This window comes from Anguilla rostrata, chromosome 7 (assembly GCF_018555375.3).
Source record: "Anguilla rostrata isolate EN2019 chromosome 7, ASM1855537v3, whole genome shotgun sequence".
NCBI classification, from domain to species: domain Eukaryota; kingdom Metazoa; phylum Chordata; class Actinopteri; order Anguilliformes; family Anguillidae; genus Anguilla; species Anguilla rostrata.
In genome coordinates this window covers 52747884-52764703 of record NC_057939.1, presented here as the reverse complement: position 1 = coordinate 52764703, position 16820 = coordinate 52747884, and the positions used below count along the sequence as shown (strand labels likewise).

At 45.7% G+C, this 16820-nt stretch overlaps 2 protein-coding genes across 5 annotated transcripts in view; both read right to left on the bottom strand.

The window, feature by feature from the left end:
- Positions 1–114: 114 nt before the first annotated feature.
- pdlim3b (PDZ and LIM domain 3b) lies at positions 115–10735 on the bottom strand. 3 transcript variants are annotated; one of them, XM_064345083.1, is made up of 8 exons: positions 10536–10735; positions 6347–6498; positions 5925–6012; positions 4887–5074; positions 3607–3825; positions 2858–2994; positions 2467–2578; positions 115–1320 (listed from the first exon to the last, which is right to left on the bottom strand). In XM_064345083.1, the coding sequence occupies exons 1-8, from the start codon at positions 10626–10628 to the stop codon at positions 1131–1133; spliced, it is 1179 nt and encodes a 392-aa protein (XP_064201153.1). In that variant the 5' UTR covers positions 10629–10735; the 3' UTR covers positions 115–1130. The 3 variants fall into 3 exon arrangements, with proteins under 3 accessions (XP_064201153.1, XP_064201154.1, XP_064201155.1); XM_064345084.1 differs by lacking the exon at positions 4887–5074 and adding an exon at positions 4537–4604; XM_064345085.1 differs by lacking the exon at positions 3607–3825 and having other exon boundaries at positions 10536–10733.
- Positions 10736–12590: 1855 nt separating this feature from the next.
- sorbs2b (sorbin and SH3 domain containing 2b) overlaps positions 12591–16820 on the bottom strand; it is a 56764-nt gene continuing 52534 nt past the window's right edge. For both annotated transcript variants that reach the window (XM_064345075.1, XM_064345076.1), the window contains 3 exons: positions 16716–16765; positions 16246–16352; positions 12591–15332 (listed from right to left, as the gene is read on the bottom strand). In XM_064345075.1, coding sequence (XP_064201145.1) covers positions 15271–15332; positions 16246–16352; positions 16716–16765 — 219 coding nt within the window. In that variant the 3' untranslated portion in view covers positions 12591–15270. The remainder of the gene's footprint in view (positions 15333–16245; positions 16353–16715; positions 16766–16820) is intronic.

Genomic DNA, 16820 nt, shown 5'->3' with positions numbered 1-16820 from the left:
CTCCCAATAAAAAGAGCCACATATGTATCATTAGGTCATTCTGTAATGAGTCATTATTGTTATGCAAAGACAAAATGGGTTATAATATAACGCAAGGAAAAAAGTTGTCTTAAATTTTTTGGCAAAAAGCAAGCTTTATTACAGAAACAGCAGATATTACATCATTGCAGTTTGACCTTGTAGACAGTTTAAGGATTAAAATAATATTTAAAGACAGCACTGTTAAAATAATAAATAATGTTAAACAATAAGACCAGTCTGCCAGCTGTAACTCTTGTTTTATTTGGTATTATTAAAAATAGCTCTGCAATTGCTATAGTCAACTTTTTTGTGCTTTTGAAGGAAGTGAATAACAAGTTTGCATAATCCAAGATATATAAATCACAAAGGGAAAATTACACTCTACAGAAAGTTTTTTTTTAGTTAAAAAAAATCTTATTTTAAATTTCATCCTAAATGGACAATGTCGTGCTGTCTACAAAAAAAAATAGCCATCCATTATAAAATATTTGCCACTGAGCCAAAACACCTCGGCTAGCAATCAAATATTTTACTGCGTGTTGCTTGATGAAGATATTCAAGTTCAGCCCTGTGATAAACCCAGCATATAATACAATAATATTAAGCAGTAATTTCCCTCAATATTCTGTTGATGATAACAGAACGTTTTAGCTGCAGAAAATCACGATGGTTTACAGCATAATGCCACTCAAAATGTATTTAACCTCCTTTCTCGTTTACCCATGAGGTTACTTAGTAAAAATGCCTCTGAGTCTGTAATGCTTTCTGAAAAAGCTAATTACCGTCTTAGTAAAATTATCCTGGTGTAACTTTGCGATGCATACTGCCGTATCACAAGTCATACTTGCGAGCAGTGTCGCTCCCCTCACTGTGACCGTAACCTCCCCCCTACTTTAAAAGTACTGGCATGAAATCGCGTACGCACAACTTTCCTTTAGCACAAAAAGAGAAAGCAACCTGCAACCCATCATACACGCACCTGTGTTTTTTTTTAATGCTCAAACTCACAGTTTTATGTGAAAGATATATTTCTGACAGGATGAAAGGGGTCGTCTGGCCTGTCAGTTTGAGGGGTGCACGGTAAGCCCCCCTTCCCCGTGCGTGTCGTTTTAGGCGGTGGGGTAGACGGTGACCATGTCGTGTCCCTCGGGGGGTCTTGTCCTGGCGCGGGCGTGGTTTTCGCAGTACAGCTGTCCCTCCACGAAAAAGTAGCCCTTCTGCTTGAGGTTCATGTCGCAGTCGGAGCAGACGAAACAGCCGGGGTGGCGGAACTTGTCCCGCGCCTTCACCACCGTCCCCCTGCAAAAAAACAAAAAAAACCCAAAAAACAGTGGAGACAGGTTCGTCACCCTCAATGAGTCGCCCCAGCAGTTCTTCAGAGACCTTCTACACTGAGTTTTAGACACTCCCTTCCCTACAAGATGGATGACAAGCCGCACAGAAGATGAAACAATCAGCTGTCATCCTGCCCCTCCTCCATCTTTAAATCGCCCCCCCCCCCCCCCCCCCCCCCGTGAAGCTCAGCTTCAAATGTGCTCCGTGACCTATTGACCCTCATTACACAAGGTCATATTTAATATTCAAAAGAGTGTAGTATTCATATTTAGTATTCAGAGGCCCATTGGAGATTGTGGACGTATGGGCAGAGTGCGGTGGCTGTGCTGCGTAATTTCAGAGCAGGTGGGTCGAGTGCATCACACGACATTCCGCAATGACGCAACGCTCTTCCGCTTTTGAAGCCGAGCTTGCCTTTCAGCCCCCTGCCGTGAGGGCCCGGGTGTGGCTTTCAGAACCCCCCCCATGCCCGGAAGGAGCAGATTTATGCTCCAGTAAAACCACACGCCCCGCCCCCCCCCCCCTTCAAAGGCCTCGGAGCTTCACCGAGGCACAGGCATGCCTCACCACATCAAAAGTGTCGCAGGCAGGTATCCCCTTACTTCCTATCGGATGGAAATCTCACTTTTTCATTCCACAGAGATCAGAACGGAAGATCAGAAGGGAGAGGCTGCCATTCCTAATGCCCTCCTGATTCATTGCCGGAGACATCCGGGGTTTCGGGTTGCTGAACGTTGCTGTGTGCTCGTGGTACATGCAGAGGTGTATTAATGTGTGCAGTGTTTACAGTAAACCCCTGAAAAACAGGCCTGCTGCTATGAACTGGGGTGCTGAGACTGGGAGACTGCACTTCGAAGCCAAGGCCCCCCCGCAGCATTTGTAGGGCCCCTGGTGGCACTCATAGGGCCCCATTGGTCCTTTAGGGCCCCCAGGGATACTTGTAGGGCCCCTGGCAGCACTCGTAGTCCCCCCAACAATACTTGTAGGTCCCCTGGCAGCACTAATAGGGCCCCCAGTGGTACTCGTAGTCCCCCCAGCGATACTTGTAGGCCCCCTGGAAGCACTTGTAGGCCCCCCAGCGATACTTTTAGGGCCCCCGGCAGTACTCACACAATGCCTTTCCCACACTTGTCGCACAGGGGCAGTTTCTGCAGAGTGGTGCCGGCCGCTGGAGTTTTAGTCACTGGGGCTTTCACGCTTCGGGTGACTATGGGCCGAGTTCCTGCGGAAAAAAAAGAAAAAAAAAAGAGAGAGGACTGCGGTATTTAGGTTCACCTGTCATTTAATAAAACACTAAAATTTAGGTTTCTAAAAAAAATATGTTAAAATGAACATAGATGCAATACAAAAAAAATGTTTTCATATGGGACAAGAAAATTCCAGCTTGATAATTGAAAAGTATATGCTATCTGCATATTAAAGCCTGTGATTCTAAGGTCTCAAAATATCCTGTCTAAAGGTGCACACATGTAATGTACTGTAATGTAATGTCGGAGCTCACCGTCACTCTCCACATACTCCTGCAGGGCCTTGAAGGAGCCGGACTGTCTGGGTTCGTGTGGGGCCTCCGGGTTGTCCTGGAGCATCTTGTACACGTGGGACTCCTCGATGGAGGCCAGGGTGCCCGTGTCGCCGCCGCTGTCGGGACAGACGCCAGCGTGAGCCGCCGCTCTCAAACAGCCTCCACGTGACACGTGACACGTGACCCAAACTCTACCTCTACGCTACGGAAAGGTACTCATGGCTGCCGCACGTGAAGTGAGCTTTTGTGTGAGGAATCGTTCCACCTGTGTCCTCTGGTGCAAACGTACCGAACGGATGTGCACGAAGCAGCTGTGTCCTGCAGTTCAAAGCAATTCAAAAAGCCAGCTGTGTTTTGTTTTACTTGCTGCAAGGGCTTAAGGCTATGTTTGCACATTATTCTAAGTCGGGTGTAGAAAATGGCATGATTTTTAGATTCATCGCGGTTGTGTGACTAGCACGGGAAATTATTGCAAATGCTGTTTCTGATTGAATCGGGCCCTGGAAGGTTATCAGAGGGAGATTGTTCTGTCTCAAGTTGACACGGAGAGGAGATAACATTTAAATGTTTTCATGTATACTCTGAAGACTTTTGGTTTCATCAGGAAATTTTCTGGTATCTACCCATTTTAAACGGCTAGAAAGCTGAAGCAGTGGAGGATGGAAATTTTAAAATTGGTTTGTAAATTGGTTTGGATGGCAGCGCCATGCCAATCGCTGGGGTGTTACCTGTGTGGGAGCTCTTGGTTAACAGCGGACATCTGAGCCTGCTGCTGTGCGTTCGCGACATTGCCCTCCGAGTACAGCCTTACGGGCGAGTTATACTGAGCACTGGGGACCCAGGCCTCCCCGGGGCAGGTGCTAGGAGGGGCCGGCTGTGAGTCGGGGGGGGAAATGGTGCCTGGCGCCTGGGGAGCTTTCACCACCGGGCCCTGAGGCTTGCAGGTGCTTTTTAGGCCGCATCGTGTGATAGCAATGCCACAAGCACCAAAAGCAGGGGGTTTGACCAGACGACACCACAAATATACACGGGGGGAATGGGACAAGGAATGACCGTGAAGAAACAGACAATGAGAGAGCGGGAAAAGAAGTTAGAGATGAGGGATGGGGCCTCCTGGAGCAGCAGACATGTTTAATGCATAGAAAGAGTAAAGTGAGAGAGCCACAGTTGTCCGGGCTTCACTATTATAAAACATTACATTAGGCACAATATTAAGCATTCCGGATCTTTCTATATAGTGTAGTGTATGCCTTGTACATGCCTTGTTAGTTTGACATGTTTCAACGTACAGCGATACTCATGATTTCAGACTGAATGGGAAGATGGAATTTCCCCAAATCAGGAGTATCCAATGTTGATATTTTGACCCAATAATTACGAACTGAGAAGGCTGAGTAAATTGGTTTAAATAAGGTTGCCAATGACTTATGTTCTCAGGTTGGGATATTTCCTGGACTATAGCCCAATGAGAACCAGGGAAAGAAACCCCTGGTCTACTCCACATCGAATGAAAAAGATAAGCACATTTTAAAATATATAATTCCTGGTGTAATTCTAAATTAATATTTAGTCATGCACAAAATTAGTATCTGTACAAACAAAGGGTGAATCACAGACTCAGAGGTTAGCGCATGCGAGGAGTTTCTGTATCTAATAACCTGCTTTGGCCTGCCAGAGTGAAGGGCTTTGGCCTGACATTAAACTTGTGTTCGAAGTAGCCGAGGTCCTGCAAAGACACAAAAGAGGTGAGGCAGGGGTTAGTCAAGGAGACGGAGAGATTAGAGGACAGAGGAAGCGGAGGAGCGGAAGGCGGGTAGTCGCGCGGAGGTTGATGGTTGGGGTTTGTTGTTTGTTGTTTTTTTTTTTTTGCCTGCGTTCGAAAAAAAAAAAGGCTGAAAGGGTGAGAGAGAACAGGGGATGGACGACACTGAAAGAGGAGGAGGAGGAGGAGGGTTGCCGTGGCGGCGGCCGGACAGGGGGAGGAGGAGGAGCCAAGCCCGCCACTCACCCCTCGGGCTTGTCGTGGACAAGGCCCCGGATCTGCCCCTCCATGGCGTCCTGGATGTTGCCTGCGGAGTAGAGGCCTATGGGGGTGTTGTAGGTCGCGCTCACCACCTGCCTGTGGTCGTCGAGGTTGGCGGCGGCAACAAACGGCTGGGCTTTCCTGTTATGCCCCGTGCCGATTGGCTTAACCTCCTGCATCGTGGAGCCGGAACAGAAAGACAGACTTTCGTGCTCAGTGTGTCTCTGAGCCAAAAGGTGTTCAGGTGGGGTGCCAAGCATGTGGTCTCCATATATAGCCCTGCTACTCAAATCACGGCCTTTCGAGGTCCAGGAACTGCTGGTTTTCCAACCCTCCCTTTACCTGGGAGTCAAAAGTGAGATGGCAGTCTGGCCAATTAGTAGCACTTAATGGTTCAGTTAATTACCTGGGGGAAAAGAAAACCAGGACCAGATTTGGATTCAAGGTCCAGATTTGAGTATCCATGATTCCAGAATGTGTGGAAGGATTATTTAGCCTATAAGTTAAGAAGCTGAACTCAGAGGTCCTCCTTTGGGGAGTGGTAGTCACGCAAAACAAAATTATTAACAAATGTTTCTGAACATGGAATCAGCTGGAAGGCAAATATATGTCAGACTTGTTGTTCACAAGTCTTAGTCACGCAAGTCTTGGTAGCTCACATCAGATTGAGCTATTGTACTTCTGAGTCTGGAGAAATATTGGCTTTTCCCCGTCTACCTAATTCATCAACAGGATCCAGCCTAAAACTAATGTGCATTGTATGGACATTCAAATTTGAAGAGCTTTACAAGGATTTTAAAGGCTGTTGCACATGTAAGAGACATATTCTTCTGGAAGAACAGAACTACTGACGTTCTGACACTCTAGTTTCAATTCTTAAGCTGTCCAATGTAAAAGGATAAACAAGCTGTTCAGTTCTGATCTCCTTTTATGGGTTATTTTATCTGGAACTTGGCCTCGAACAGCAGTTTTAAACAAAATGCTAAAAATAACTGTAGTTGTTAAAAGTTCCCTGGGACTTACTTGCTGCTCTGCCTCCAGATTGATTTTGAAGGGGTTGCTGGGTTTGCCTTCTTCTGCAACCTGGGGCGACCACAGTTTGGTTTCCGGTCTGCAACAGAACAGTGATATTCAATACTGATAGAGCACGCTCATCCCTGATGGAATAATAAGTACAGTTCGAATGGCAAAAAGGGCAACATGGCTCTTCCAGTTTCGTTCCCATGGTGACCTCCGTTACAGATCTGCCAAGGTCTAACAAGTTCTAATCCTGACAACCACACTACGAGTACAACCTCGCACAACATCATCACCATCACAAATGGTATAATCTGCAAACCTCCGACGTCTGACTATCGTTCGATATCCCTTGTTAATCCTGTGTTCTTGCCGAAGGCACTACTTTTTTTTGGGGGTTGTTAGTGCTCTGGCGTTCCGCCCCGTACCTCTCGATCTTGAGGGTGAGCTGGCTGCTGGAGTCCTTGATCTTGTTCTGCGCCTCGCCGTGCGTCATTCCCTCGGCCGCCTCCCCGTCGATCGCCAGGATGATGTCGCCGGGACAGAGGTTCACCAGCGACGCCTTGCTGCCCGGCGTGATCTGCGGACGATCGCCGTCGCTTTAACGAACGCATCGTCTGAAGGCAAGCTACTGTATGTAACGCGTCGGTTTTTCCAGTATGCGTTACGCCTCTGTGGGATGTACTGTAGCCTACGCGCAGCTAAAGGCTAAAGCATGAGATCCCATGAAAATATCACATGATAAGATGTTCATCTTCTACAAACGAAAGTGATTTTGTGGGGGAGGGGAAGGCCCTGTGTTTTACATTATTGCGCTATAAATAGCTGCAGAGTTTGGACGGGGCTGTCGTTAGTGCGGTGTCAGGGACGCACATCGTTTATTGGCAGTCCTCTGATCTAATTGCTCAGGTATGTGATGTGTTTTGGATCACAGCGGCGCCCCAGCTGCCACCCCCCACACCCCGCCCCCGGTACACCCCCCCACCCCCCCACCCCCCCCCCTTCCCGCTACCAGAGTCTGACCTCATCCTTCGTTTCTATTCCTCTCACTGTCTCATTCCCGAGGTATTCATCCCTCTATCCCTCCAGCTCCTTATCTCATCGCATCACCGTGCGCGTGGATCGACGCCACCTGCTCCCCCGTAGCGCCTCCCCGCTAGGCCCGCTCACGCAGCACACGCTCGCTTTTCTGTCTTCTCTGTCTGATTTATTTGCGGTTAGGTCACCTAACAGTTATTTTTATTGCTCAGGTTTTTTTTTCCTGCTCTTTTGTTCTACATTCAGTTGGATTAAGGGAGCATACTACACCGTACACGGTTTAAGAGGACATTAACAATTACTGCATATCCTCATATTTCGAAAATCTAACTGGTTGATCCTGAAGTTCTTTAAAATTGTGTACGTTCAAAAGAGGAGCATTACTACAACTACTATCACTACTACTACCACACTACTACTACAGATACATTACCAGTACTTCTTATACTACTGCTACAACCACTACTACTCTTTCATGCAGTATTAATGCCAAGCAAGTCCCCATTCATGGCTTTTGCTTATTAGCCCCATACACTATTTTTTACTCACAACAGACCTATGACATCATTCGGTGAGACTCCCATAAAGGTAATTAGGAATTAAATAACCCCCCCCCCACATTCCCCCCCCTCCCCATCCCACCAGATTAAAACACAATAAAGGTGGACCTGTTTCCCAGGACGGGGCTCTCTCACACACACACACATTACATTACATTACATTAGCGGGTGAACAGAGCGCCATTGTCCTGGAGCAGAGGTAGCGGCAGGTCAGATTCGGAGAGGACGGTGGTGAAGGATCCGGTGAGCGCCATGCTAACGTGGAAGCCCCGCCGAATTTGAAGGCTGACAGTCACCACGTTATGGGGCTCTCTGGCTCTCCAGCGACACCAAAACAAACACAGCGTGAAGGCACACAGTGTCGGGGGCAGAAGTAGTTGATCGTTGCTGTAGTTCATCTCAAAATCACAAAAAAAGTAATTAACTACTACATCCACTACACAAATTTGAATTTGTGTACCAGCAAACTGCTGCAAAATGTGATGTAATTAAACTACTGGCTTGACTACATGTAATTAGAACGAATACCGACCCCTCATGCACCGATTGACCTTTGGTATCGAACCGGGTGCTTGATTTCCCCACCCCAAATGCAAGTGGGGGGCGCAGTCATTCAAAAGGGCACCACTGTCAATACCAATATTGTGTTACAGCAGTGGTTGAATTTAAAGGTCTAGCATGGCTCCCCCAAGTATCGTTATTTCGAGTTGTTGTGAAGTCATGGGCCTATAAATAAGCTATGAAGGGAGTTTTTCGGGGGGACATTAAGCGAACGGGAGCGGTTGCCGCCGAGGCTGCTCTGGATCGACTGACCGCTTGCTCCCCAGAGCTGCCCTGAGTTCTCCCCTCCGGAGTGGAGGCCCCCTCGCACGGCCTAGGATCGCCCCTCTGTTCCTCCGCAGCTAACGACAGCCATTTTGAAGAAACCCAGCCTAGCCTTCATCATTCCTCCGTGTTATTATGGGTAATTTTAAACGCCACATGTCAGGCCTGCCCACCCTACCGTATCTTTATTGTTTCATTTGAAATTCCTGTTGATGATAGAGGAATCATACAGGTAGCTTCCCTGACTAGGTAACTCAAAAACCAAAAGGCAGGAAAGTGCAACAACCTCACTGGACTGAATCACCAAATCACACGGCATGTTCGCATTAAAGCGAATCGCTCCTGACCAGATTTCATTGGACGTATCAGGGGTTGCGATGGCCCTGCTAGTCCATACAAACACCTTCTAAAGGGAGCATTCTGGGTTTTTAATGATATCGACTATGTTCAGACCTCTCTGGACTAGACTGGGTCCTCTTTACCCATGATGTACTCCTTCTCCCTGCTTCCTACCTCCAGATAGCCTGCGTTTATACCATGGGGAGTACTGGTTCCTTTTTTTAGGCTGAAGGGCGTGTTTCCCCGAAATCCACCTCCCCCGCAATGCCAGGCCTGCCCCAGCTGCTCTGGCCTGGGGGGGCAAGGGGGGAGGGGGGGTGCAGACATCTGCTGGCCCGACAGGTGTAAATATCCCGCAGAGCTTCACTTTAGATGCCCGAGTGATGCCACACATCCAGAAATCTCAGCGCTTTTAATAATGGGCGTTACAAACGCCTATATTTGTCCACGCGAGATAGAGATCGACCCCATATTCAGAAATCAGCAGAGATATGAGGGAAACATGGGTGAGGGGTAACCGGCTGGGCCTGCAATGTGCCATGTTTACCTCTGATTTTAAAAATTTAATTCAAGTAATTCTTCACGCACAGGGAACATCCCTTCATGTGAATGAATGAGGGAGGAACAACACTTGCCATTTCAGTTCAGTCCATTCATGGAATTAAATTAAATTCACAAATTGACAAATTCCCTTAATGCTCAATGTGCTCATTTTCAACTAATGAATTGAATTTCAATTCATTTCCTGGATTGACTGAAGTAAAATGAAATTGACCCCTCTGCTCTTGCGCCACTTCTATTCCTGTGACTGAATGGAGTGCAACGTGCTCCCCACGTCTCTCTCGTTTTAAAATGAGTGTGTGACCGCGTTTGTTTTCGCTTGTTTATGATGCAGACCGCTATTTAAAGCTAATCCTCAGCTTCAGAACACCCCCACGTCCATTGCTGGTGCATTCCTGTAAGGGTATCACCACACACTCAATAAGACAACAATGACCACTACCATGACAGGGTAGCCCTGTCCGCATACCTCCGGGTGATAAATTTGGCAATGACTATTGTAACGATGTTTAATGATCTCATAGTTCACGGTATATAAATACATTGAAAATATAAATAATAAATAATACAGCCAATAATGATTCTGATAAGCAGGAAATAAATATAAACTGAACAATAATAAAATGGCATTTTGATCTAATTCAATTTCATTTTTGAACATCGGAATGTCTAGGGTTAATAAATACTATGATTAGCCTGCCCTAGAATAAAATTATTGCCTCTATATATGTCTTATGGAATATTTCCTCCCACCTATTCAAACTTTCTCCCAAAAGTAGAATGACTGTGCTGCCTGCCATTCTAAAGAGCACATTCACAGATATGCCTCTCGGGCATGAAAATGTCGCTGTGAATGGATAAAAATTAATTCATACGATTGCCAACGAAAGCAAAGGGTTGGCAGCGATTTTCATGTAGACATGGGACTAGGAAATAAGCCAAACCGAACCATTTGTCAAGGCGCCACTTCCTTTACATGTTAAAAAAACACTTGGGGAAATCTGGTCACTATAAAATGTACACATGATCAGACAGCCTTTGAGCTTTATCTGTTCAATGTGCATTCTCCACCAATGTCTATTGTTCTCAGATGAAATGTTACTGTGCTCATTCTCAGTGAAAACTACTTCTTATCAGAGGACCATCAATACTCAAGACACTATAAAATCATCATAAATACTCAAGACACTATAAAGCACAGAGCACAACCGTTCCATACTCGAAAAACACTTCCACAAAGTGCCCTGCTTCTGTCACCCGCTGCACCAAGCACAGAGAAACTGTAGTCACCCACCCTGGAGATCGTGAGAGGCTGGTTGAAGTCCTTGCCCCCGACGAGCCGAAATCCCCAAGGCCCCGGTCCCTGCAGGACTATGTTCTGTGGCATTCTGGGACTTTTTTTCCCCCCCGGTGCTGTGGTGAAGGCTCTTCGGTGGTATATATTCCTCCCTTTCCCCAGACACAATGACTCTTCCACAGCAGCTTCTGCCCAGAGGAGGGCCCTTTAAGCCAGCCCGCCTGCAGCCCCGCCCCCCCCCCCCCCTCTCCCCTCCCCCCTCCCTGAGTGAGGTCATCGGACAGACTGGGGACCTGAGGCAGCACAACCCAGTGCTCTGCCCGGGACCCTCTGGACCGTTCCATATCCACTTGGCCAGACACCTGTGATCACCTTCCTAGTAAAAACCCAGTCCCGCTGTCAATCAGCAGATCCAGGCCACACCCACAGAATGATTGACAGGACCAGTGCTGGAGTTCCGTGGGCTGATAACAGACCTGCTCCTAACACTCCAGTGCAGACTGTCACAACAGCAGTGGAGCTAGGCTGGGGGGAGGGGGGGGGGATTTTTGTTTATAATCCCCTTGTGTAAAGAATGTAAACCAAGTGGTTTGAAATCTCAGCTGGGTGCGTTTTTAGAACTAATTTGTCTTGTTTGCTGCACAGACAGGCCCTTTTGTTTTTAAACCACTACTTCTCGTGTGATGCGTGTGAAAGACTTGGCTCACATTCAGAAAGGGGGGGGGGGCGGGGGGAGGAACACGTCAGAAACTCCTGGCTCCTCTTCCCAAAACACGACGGAGCTTGCGCACAATGTCTCGTCGCACCTGAACAGTTCTGAAGTCACACTGTTTTGGGGCTGACCCTCCTGGGGTATGTCACGTCCCCGACCGTAGTTCCCCCCCCGGGCAGCTTAGCCACAACAGAGCGTTAGCCTGCCGTCTCTCACGACAGCCGCGCGGCACGGCGGATACGCTACCCGCATCGCACGCGGGAAGCTAGCGCGAGCGGCGCGGGCGCTAACGGGACGTCGTTAGCGGGATGCGCGGCGGAGGAGAAAGATCCCTTTGTTTCCTGTCATCACTCATCCGCTGGCCCGCTCCAGTCATCTCGTTAGCATTGGATCTTTCTCTCCTTCTTGAGATCCCTCGCTCGGGCTGCGCTGCAGAGTTTGATGAAACTCCTGCCCTTATTTGGTTTGAAGTTAAGGCTCGATCGGGCAACTGAGTTTGTGCAGGAACATTCCTGACCTATTGATTTGGAATGAGCCCAGGGAGTCTTTTTTAGCAGCTGAAAAAAGGCTGGCCTTGCCAACTGGTGAAAAGCTGTTATCCTTCCTGGTTTCCACTCCCTACTGTACATCAATCTGCCACAAAACAAGTCAAGTTTTCTAACATCAAGCAACACACACATGTGAAAAATATACTGAAAGATAATTCCAGTTAATTCTGCCTTGGAGCACCTTGCCTCAAAACAAACGTCTTCATGAGCTTTTTTTTTTTTTTACGATGAAAAGGGCTTTGATTCTTCCTTGCTTTTAACATGAGTGTTCATCAATGCACGTGATAAGCTTCTTCCTGAGCGAGACAAAGCTGACCTTAGCCAGGGCCTAGGTTTATTTACTAGGTTGCCATGGTTCTGTGTGGGACAGGCAGAAGACCCTGTGCGGCTGTTTATAGTACAGACAGAGGAGATACACCGTCACCGAGCTCTGCAGAGGTTGGATATCACCGTGGTTACTGTTGCTCTGCACACAACAGTGATATGTGGAAGGGACCGTCCACACTGTTCTGTAGGGCTGGATTCAGAAAATAATAAATAAAAAATGTTTAGGATAGGCCATCATAACTATTTACTACAGTTTAGAATTTAATTCAAGGGGTGACACAACTTTATCCGCAAATGGATTAAAGTATTGTTTGGGATATACAGTACCTAGAAGTGGTAGAGGCTGGCCTTACCATTATTATTCCCTTACTTGCTCTAGCCACAAGAAAAAAATTTGTTTTGAGGTCAGAATAAATACTCCAGGAAAGGACTGTTGCGATTAAAGAAGAGTAAAACAAAATGAAATAGCAGTATATCAGGCAGTATTTATTAGACATACAATTCCGCAAAAAAAACAAAAAAAAACCCAAACATAGAAAACGTTGATAGAGAGACTGTCACCGCATTGCTTCGGATAGTCAGACAGTTTATCATGAAAAGAGCTCCAGGTGGTGAGGGATGGCTGTGGGCTGCTGGGCCATTCGGACCGAGCCCACAGAGAGCAGTGGAGACCTCACAGCGAAGCCGCACGCAGTCTGTGTTCAGTCTACGTGAAAACGGCAGGCTCCTGCGTGTGAGACACTGTAGGTCCACAAAATGGCGTCTGTGTCAAAGGTAGACTTCACATCAGATCCCTCGTAGCATTTCTGCTACATTCCATCTGCCGCTATTTTACACCAGGCTGGCCAGTGGAAGATGGGCTCCCCCTCTATAGCCGGGTTCCTCTTGAGATTTCTTCCCATTGGGGAGTTTTTTCCTCACCACCGTTTGAGGGTTTTCTCCCCCCACTGGGAGTTTTTTTTTTTAGCTCATGTGCTTGCTATTTGGGGGTTCAGGTCTGGTGTCTCCTCCATTCGCTCTTTCCGCTAAGTTTCTTGCCTCGGTACTCTGTAAAGCGCCTTTGTGACAGTTCTCTGTAAAAAGCGCTATACAAATAAAACTGAATTGAACTGAAGTACTCTTCCATGCATCCTTATATATACGTATATATATATATATATATATATATATATATACACATACACACACACATATTTGCTTTTGACATCACTTTCGCTGCTGGTATATACTGCCTGCACTTTCATTATTTATTACTTAAGTTACCAGAGGTTACACCCCTCTGGATTCCTGTGTGGTGGGAAGGGATGGTGAAATAAACCTGGGGTTGCAAAATCCCAGTGCAGCGCAGAAGCCAACACTGGGTGAGCGGGACTCTGTAGAACTTCTGTGAATTCCGCAGATTTACGGCTTCAAGAAATGTACAAGAAGCTGAAGACATCACGTTCATGTTCAGGCAACAGGATGATGCAAAAACCCCAAAGAAAAACATTTTAAGGTGCTTAAACAATAGTTTTGTATGTCATCACCAATCATCATCATCGCCGTCATCATCATCATCAATACAACAGCCGACCCCATACCTCTGAGTATGTCTTCTGAAGCATAACACAAAAAGGCAGATAACCAGGAAAATTTAACAAAAACTATGGTTCCTTTATGCAAATAAATGTAAGCAGAGTGTATTTTTTTGCTGGTAAATTCCTTCCTGTATTACACTTCGTCTTCAGTAACAGTCACCATTTTTGAAAAGTTAAAGATAAATGAATTCCAACACAAACTGAACACTGTTAAATAAAGGTTTGGGGAATCAATTTCTCTCCCAAAATGTTATTATAAATAATTTCATACATATCACATTAGACAGCTGGACAGTGGAGGCCTGCGCAATGAAAATATTATATTAAATATCTGCAGAGATACGTTTTTTTTTCCCCCCACATGATCAAATAAAAATAATTCAGTTTAAAAAAAATTAAAGTACACTTCATTTTCCTCAGCCATATCAATTACAGGGAAACATAGAAAATATGTGACAGGTGCGAGCGATGAAATGATATTAGGAGGGAAAAAGAATTTTCCACCCCCCCCCCCCTTTCCCCCCAAGTTTCATAAATTACTGCATCATGGGAGACAGCCAGAGCATCTCAATGTGTCAGGCATTTATTACAGCCTGAAGACACAAATGAGACACCCTACTAATATAGACCTTAATGACCATAGCTTTCTTTTTTTAAATAGAGGGATGAGAGATATAGGACGGGTAATGGACATGTAATGTTCACCCAGTCATGATAAATTATTAAAATTGCCTTCAGAAATCTATGATCAAAAAAAAGAAGAAGAAAAAAAAAGAAACAAGTTGGTGAAGTTTGTTCTTGACCAGGCAGTTACTGTCAGGTTGAATACACAAGATCCGGCATAAAGATGGTGCAACAAATGTGAAGATACTGCAATCCACCCTTTCTACATACGTCAGTCAGAATATATACAAATGGTTTCCCAGGAAACCATTTTTCTGGCACTAACACAACACTGCAATACTGCTTCAGTCTCTGTCCGTTCAGCTTCAACTTCAGCCTCTGGTCTTTGCACTGTCTGACCCAAGGCAATCCTTCCCTCCGCACAGAGAAAGGTGACAGCGTACCCCAAAATGAACAGAAAGGCAACGGGGCACTTGGTATGTCCTTAAGTTTAAAAAAAAAATCTTTCGGCGTGAGCACAAGGCAGGCCGTCCCGTAGATTTGATTCACGAACCGAACGCCTCACATTGCGCCAAACAACATTCGCAGTTCACCCCTTTTCCGCTTGTTGCATATCGGCAGACACAGCCAGCAAAATAATACGGTGAAATACTTTTAACACGACACACGAGACGCACTGATTATCCTCACATCGCGGGGAGCAGTTCGCTTCTTCCTTCAGATCCTGGAGATGACGGCATTCGGACGCTCAACGTATACTGACTGGAATATAAATTACTTCAAAGATTGCTGGAATAGTCTTCTACGAAGATGGCTAGTTATAGCTATAGTTGTCTTTTAGTGTAAAACAGACGCGTCTGTGACGTTCCTTCTTCCTCTGTAGCTGTTCACATCCATTTCGGTTCTCCCGAAGAAGTCAAGCAGGTCGGCGAGTATCAACAACGTTACAAACGCTTCACGTAATTCCCCGGGAAAGTTCCAAAAAACTTGCTTCTTCTTGATGTTCCTGTAAAAGACACAAAAATAACACTCAAAAAAAAAAGAAACTGAATCATTTGGATATGGGAGGTTCATCTGAATGTTGACTTGACCCGTGGGTGACTCATATGGTGCCTGCATTATACACATTGGGCCTCTTTCACAAAACCATTCCTAAAATTATTCTTACTTTTGTTCTTAAAAATGTTCCTACAAAAAATCAATATGAGATTCATGATGCATGTGCAGACCTTTGTTGTTGTGAATATTCCAGGTGTATGAGATGAATGCCAACTGTAAATTTTATGGACAATCCTGTTCATGTGATTGGCATAAGGAAACAGCCATGAACAACTACGGATAAGAAAACAATTATTAATTCCAAAATGTTTGTTGAAACATTCTTACACACAGTATGTGTGATCGTACCCATGTTTCCTGAATGAGGCCCAATGTGTAGATCAAAGTCGAAAATAGAAAATGAATAAATTCAGATGTGCACTATACTTTGGCATATTTCAGTATTCACAAATGAAGAGTAGTTCATATTATATATAATGTCGTTTTATGCATGTATCCAGGAAATTATTTTCTGTAAGCACACTCGCTCATAACTTGATTACCACACAACCCACTGCCATTGCAGTGAAAGTGTGGTAGAACACACTGTGTAGATCTTGGCACATATTTCAATTCAGATCAATTACTGTAGTCAGTGCAAACCAGCTTTCTTCTTAGGCTATCCTTATGTTCAATTAGCCACTGGACTGAACCATTAAGTTACGCAAAGCATGACTGCCACTTGCTGGTGGCTGTTGGTACAACAACAATGGAGGAACAAACTCTTTATTTTTATGCCGTCGAATGTAAAATCCCTGCATAACTACTAGTGCAATAAACGTATTAATACAGCAGAACTCAAAAGTTTCTGTTTGACTCACCGACAAACCAGCCGTCGTCACATTTTTCCATCACGTCAACGACGTCGCCCTCCTTGAGCTCCAGCTCGTCCTCGTTGCGCGGGGTGTAGTTGTAAATGGCCTGGAACCTGCAGGGTGATAGGAACCCCATTTAAAGGGCAGCAGTTTTGACATGCAAAACTAATAAAATGCCCAAAATCCTGAGGTATATATTATAAATATAATGCCATGAAAAGATACTACACGTAAAGGAACCCATAGGCTTTGGAGAATTATGCCCACGTATTTTATCCCTGAAATGAGAAATCATTATGTACACATTGCATGCTGGGTGAAGTAGTTCCCAAACTGCTGTTGAGTCCTGAGAAGGACTTAACTGGATTACGACACTTGCTATAAAATGGCATAAATGTTTTCCTGTCTAAGAGACTCCTGAAGGAACACTTGACTAGTCAAAAAACAGGAACAGGAAGTGAGGAACAGGAACTCACGGTTCTCCCTGGCAGTGCAGAGCGTCTTGCGCGTACGCCGATCGCTGAGACTGAAAAGAGGGAGAAAAAGAGCGATGACACGATTATAGGGGCGTTATTCTCCCG